At 34.0% G+C, this 6,000-nt stretch overlaps 1 protein-coding gene across 7 annotated transcripts in view; it reads left to right on the forward strand.

Moving 5' to 3' along the window:
* HFM1 (helicase for meiosis 1) overlaps nucleotides 1–5,240 on the forward strand; it is a 115,673-nt gene extending 110,433 nt beyond the window's left edge. For all 7 annotated transcript variants that reach the window (XM_037907680.2, XM_043520683.1, XM_043520685.1 and 4 more), the window contains 4 exons: nucleotides 1,603–1,693; nucleotides 1,990–2,101; nucleotides 2,646–2,803; nucleotides 3,081–5,240. In XM_037907680.2, the coding sequence (XP_037763608.2) occupies nucleotides 1,603–1,693; nucleotides 1,990–2,101; nucleotides 2,646–2,803; nucleotides 3,081–3,147 (428 nt within the window). In that variant the 3' untranslated portion in view covers nucleotides 3,148–5,240. The remainder of the gene's footprint in view (nucleotides 1–1,602; nucleotides 1,694–1,989; nucleotides 2,102–2,645; nucleotides 2,804–3,080) is intronic.
* Nucleotides 5,241–6,000: the final 760 nt, after the last annotated feature.

A 6,000-nucleotide genomic window follows, 5' to 3' on the forward strand; every position in this document is an offset into this window, starting at 1 on the left:
CGAGCAGGTGAAGGTTCCGTCTCCAGCCATTGTGACTGCTCATTCCACGAAAGCTCAGTGCAAGGAACACTGTGTCAGATATGTTCCTTGCACAAATAACAATCCAGGACATCTGCAGATCCGCAACATGGTCGTCGGTTCATACCTTCACATCCCACTGCGCCATCAGCAGCAGACCTGTCATAATGCCATTTTCGGAAGAGTGATGTTTCAGTCAGTAGGTCCATAAACTCCAAGCCAACCTCTGAGGGTACTGGTTGTGAGTCACCTAGCATAGAATGGATGTGAGCAAGCACTCAAAGAAAAAATGGTTGCTAACCTTTTGGAACTATTGTTCTTCAAGATGTGTTGCTCATGTCCATTCCATGACCCACCCTCATACCCCTCTGTTGGAGTTACTGGAAAGAAGAAACTGAGAGGATGCGGAGCTTGCAGCACCCCTTATACCAGGGCATACATGCACGGCTCCGGGGGCGCTAGAGCTGGTCCTATGGATACCACTAAGGGAAAAATCTCTGGCAACTGTGCACAGAGTGCACATACAGCTGGCATGAAATGGACATGAGCTACACATCTCAAAGAACAACAGTTACAAAAGGTTAATAACTTTTTTTTCTTACCTGTAACTGGAGGTTGTTGGTGAAGTATCTGCATTCCACCACCCAGCCTCCCTCCCCTCTGCTTCAGATCCTTTCTAATTCATGCTAAGAGGAAGACCTGGACAGGGGTCCATTTAAAGCACCTCTTATTCCCTCAGTATGGAGAATGAGGTGAGCAGCTACACAGGCAGTGACAATACTTGCTGGAAGTCTCGGGTCTCAGGTACATGGAACACCTGCGTTCCACATGTGGCATAAGGATAGGGACCACATATCTCAGAGAATGCTCAGTTACAGGTGAGTAACCTCCATTTCCAGATTTGCTACCTGTGGTGAATTTTTGTGTCCCATTTTTGCCAATATGGACAAACAAGAGGACCAAATTTTTTATTATTAGTTGTTATTTTTATTACAGTGGCACCTAGAGGCTCTAACTGCAATTTGGGTTCCATTGTGCCTAGACACTGTATAAACGTATAGTACAACATATATAGTTGTTGCCCTGAAGTGCTTGAAATCTAAACAGCTAAAGACAAACAAAGGGTGGGAAGGGAAATGGAAGCTCAGAGAGGTAAAGCGACTTGCTGAAAATAACACAACAGAGCTAGGAATAGAACATACGTCTCCTGAGCCCCAGTTCAGGTCCCAGTCCAGGGAACCACATGGACTATCAGTAAGTTGATCCACTGAGATCATGGATTTACACCAGCAGAATATTTGGCTCATTCCTTTTTTTCTATAGTTGTGCAAGACCAACACTCATGGAAAGTAAGAAAGAAATAGCTTCAGATCTTTCGGAGGATATGTGACTCTTCACGTTTGATAGTTTGACTGTTTCCCTCAACATTTTAAAATTAATCAAAAAGCCAAACAAACATTAAAACCTTGATGAATATTAAAGTTCCTGTGTGAGACTATGACTTCTGGAATTCCAGAAAGGATTCATAAGGAGTTCTTTGGCTATTTTGTGACTATATTTTAAAATTATCATTTTCTAATATAGGATCTGGAAACACCTACTTTCAAAGTACAATAGAATGTAAACCACTGTTCCAGAATTCAGAGAGCAAAGTAACAAGTGACATTTCAAAAAAGTAAGTATAATGTATAACACTAGTTATTATTCAGTTCAGTAAAAGCATTGTCTATATTTGAGGGACATATGTATTATTAAATTTGTATCAATGTGTCCTGAGCTTTTGGGAAAACTTGACTAAGTAGCTGGAATACAAGCTCTAAAGTCAGAAGTTTGAACATTTTAAAAAACTACTTTAAATAGTTAATTTTTGAATTATTTTAAATAACTTAGAAATTGAAAGCAATGAACTTTGAGAAAACCATTTATGCTTATGCATAAATATCTAAATTATCCAAACTTCCACATTTTCAGTTTTTGCCTGTTACGAGATAAGTCTGATGTTCATCTACAAAATTCTGCCTCTTCCACATTAAAATCACCATCAGAAAAGAAATTATCTGTACAATATGGAAATACAAGTACTGTAAGTAAAGGTATATTTATAACAGGATTTCTTGCAATGCAGTGAAGGGATTTTTTTGGTGAACTTGTTTGCTATAGTCAACTTACTCAGTTTTGCCGTGTTCAATTTTCTGTATCTATTTGAATGACTGGCGTGTCTGTTCACATACATTTTTGTGGAAGCTATCTTAGTTAAAATATCTATATTCATCCATTTTTGGCTTTGTGTGCCCTTCGCTACAAAAAGAAGTAGGACCTGAATTTGACCCATAGTTTCCATTATGCAGTATTTTGGAACTGATTTCAACAAGCCAGTTGGTTTTTTAGGCTTTTATTCAACAAAGCACTTAAGTACATGCTAAACTTTAATCACGTGGATATCCCATTGACTAGTGTAATATCAATTTTATATATCAAATCTTTATTTTTAGAGTTTGGAATTCTATCACATTAAGCATAGCTTTGGTTGCATGCTATGGTATATATTAGAGTTTATTACAATATGGAAGTTTGTCTTAAAATTTGTTATTTTTAATCATGTTTATTTTGTAACCCATACATTTCAGTTCAGCTTCCAAAAAAGAAAACATCCAAATCCTCCACAAGAGTTGAAAAACAGAGAGTTTTCTCCAAACTCAGAAATAATCTCAAGTTCTTCTCAATTCATTGGAAAGGAGAATTTTTTTATTTGCAACAAAGAAAGGAAAAAAGAAATTGATGTCAGGTAATAAAAATCATTTTTATATTCTGTTGTAGATTCTTATCCTTCAAGGTACTGAGGACTTCACAATCTTAGGCCATAGACCAAGCTCTTCTTTCTAACTTACAAGTTTTTATTTTACTAGTTGTAATTAGTTTTTCATGTAAATAGACTTTTTAAAATTATTTTTCAGATACAGATCTTTCCTGGCTGTATTATAAATAATATTCTGATTTCATAGGTTTTGGTATGCAATATTGTTCACAATTTTAATTATTTTGGTTTGCTTCATTTTTATTAGATCTCTTTCAGATGATGAAACCAATGATGTTAAGCCTTTTCTTGGAATATTTGATGGCATTTTCTAAAACATAAACAAGATATATTGTAAGTGCTGAAACATATTATACTATCAGTTCCAGAATGAAAACTTTAAATATAGTTAGAGGATTTTCTTTAATAGCTGTTCATTAATAGCCCCTCTTTGCTACACAGACTAGATAATGAAATTGCTAGCTAATTTATTTACAGAATTCCATGTGTGTTTTATCTTTTTAAAAAATATTAAAATCTTTGTTTATCTAACTTGCTGTTTTTAGGATTGGAATGATAAACATATTTGACAGTCTCTTATTAAAGGGGATAGTTTTCAAGCTAAGCACTTTTGGTATAAATCATATGTAATTTTACCATAAGAACAAAGATGTTGTTTGTAATATGCATCTGCTCACAGAACACATTTTTGTGTAACTGAAATGTTGTTCATTAACAAACTTCTTACACTATTTGTTTTTATGATGTCTGTTAGGTATCCCATTTAGACTGAATTTTTCATAATACTGATTATTTCTGAAACAATGAGATTTACAAATAAAAAGAAATAGACTGAATAATTTAATATATTCTGTACTCTATATTTCATTCTAAAGCGCTATAAACTTGTAATGTATTTGTCAACATTAAAACATTGTATGGCATTTTCCATGCAAAATATCTCAGAATGCACCACAAGACAGTTTTAAAATATGTCCACAAAGAGTGACTGGAAGTAGTATTTGGGTGTTGACATTGCTACTTAAACTTATAAAATGGGCTTTTATGCATTTTAAGTCTGATTTGTACATGTTAATATTGGATTTAAGCATCCTGTTAAAGCACCAATGCTTGAATATTAGACTTCCCAAATTAATACAGTTATGGAAATACATAATATTACATAAAAATCTATATTAAGAAAATGTTACAGTTGCACTGTTAAACACTCAAAAGTAAGGAAATACCATTGTTTTGGTTTTGTATTTTTGATTTTCTGATCCTTCGTAATATTCAGTTTAGAAAGTGTTCGGAGAATAAATCAAAACAGACCATGAATTAGAAAACACTATCAAGACAAGCAAACAGAACCTACACAATTGAAAAACAGAGGCAAAAAACTCCCCATTTTGACAGACTGAGGATTTGATCCTATAATATGTTGAGCACTCTGAGTTGACAACTTCAGTGGGAGTTGATAGTGCTTAACGCCTGACCAAAATGAGCAGGATACATTTTCTAATTTTTTTTCCCTTCTAATAATTTATCTTTCCCTTGCTATTGGCTATTTGGCCACGTTTGCACATTGAGTGAGATATTTCCATTGAGTTGTCTTCAGATCTTAGTTGTTTGTAGGTTAGAAAGTGCTTTAAATTAGTATTGTCAATTTAGATTTATTGTGTAATAAGTATTTTTAGTTTTGATTGTACATGCAACTACAGATTCTGATAGCAAATTATTTTAACTGAATTTTTTAAAAATCATCATTTTATGGAATTATGGTATCCTTCCTTGTTAGGAGACAGCCAACAGTAAGGGAAGGCAAAAAAGCTAAAAACACATATTACATGATAAATCTCAATTGACAGTGCCAATTCAGAGTACTTTCCAACCTACCAAACATTAGAAAAAGCTCTATACCTCATAGGAAACATGGTATTCCTTTCCTACAGAAGGAGATGATATAGGTCAGTATGAAGAGCTTTTTGGTGAGCTGTGTGCAGTGCAGAACAAGGCCCATATTCTTGCTCCTTTGCAAAATTAGATGTGCCTGTGTATACCCCAAAATTGAACACCACCTGAATTTGAGACTTTATACTTCACCTACATTTGCTAGTTTTATATTGAGAATATTATCCTGAAGATATTATCTTTGAGGTTATTCTCTTTTCCCCTTAAATTAAAGCTTACCCAAGTGTGGGGGGTTAGTAATTATTACTGGAATTTTTACATCTTCAAACTGGTTAATTTTCTGTAGCCAAATTTCAGATTTCTCCTGATAGGTTTTCCTCCCCATATGAATTTTTCATTTCATATGCTGTTCATCAGTAATCTATCCTCCATGTTTTGGGGAATATCATCAATTTGTTTGTAATTCATGGTCATATTTATTTTGATAGAAAAGGCTTTCATTTCCGTTTTGGTGTATAGTCAGAACACATGGTAATAAACTCATTTTGCTACCTTCAAGACTATTGTGACTATTTTTCACCTCAATTATTAAATCACTTCCTGACTTTCTTTTCATAACAAATCAATACCTTATAAAATACTTAGAAAATAACAAAACTGTGGTATTGTTGTTAATGGTAACAGTATTTCACAGATCTCAAAAGATATGAACCTTTTTTATACTGCAGCGTCCTTTTAGTAATGCTGAATTTAAGGTAGAAAATAGAAGAGCTTGCAGTATTTCATTAGATTGTTTCATTTGACACCGTTCTACTTCATTATTCATTTTGGTTCTGTGACTCTTTAAAGTATAATTTCCTTTCAAAAAAAGAGTTAGGAAATGTTAATACATGCTGAAATGTTCTGAAGTCTCAGGAGAAGGAAAGGTTGTTGTTTTTTTTTAATATGCTGACATCCATTTTCTGATTGTTCAGCTTTCTGATTTATAAATAGTTGCAATACCTGATCAGATCAAACATAGGATTAGTAGGTCTTCTCAGCAGTATTTAGTTCACGCTAGCATGTAATAATTCCCTTTTAAAGCAAATAAAGGTAGAAGGAATGGGTTTGTTGCAGTATCAGCAAAACTTAGCCAAGTCTAAGTAAAATTTATCTTACAGTGTACATATCAAATGTGCTGGTAGTCATGAAAAAAACACTGGACTGCTTATAGTAAATACACACGTCTACTTCAAGAACTTTTAAGACTTATGCACAGTGGCATAAGTGCTGGTTGT

The sequence above is a fragment of the Chelonia mydas genome, chromosome 8 (assembly GCF_015237465.2).
Source record: "Chelonia mydas isolate rCheMyd1 chromosome 8, rCheMyd1.pri.v2, whole genome shotgun sequence".
Taxonomy (NCBI): Eukaryota; Metazoa; Chordata; order Testudines; family Cheloniidae; genus Chelonia; species Chelonia mydas.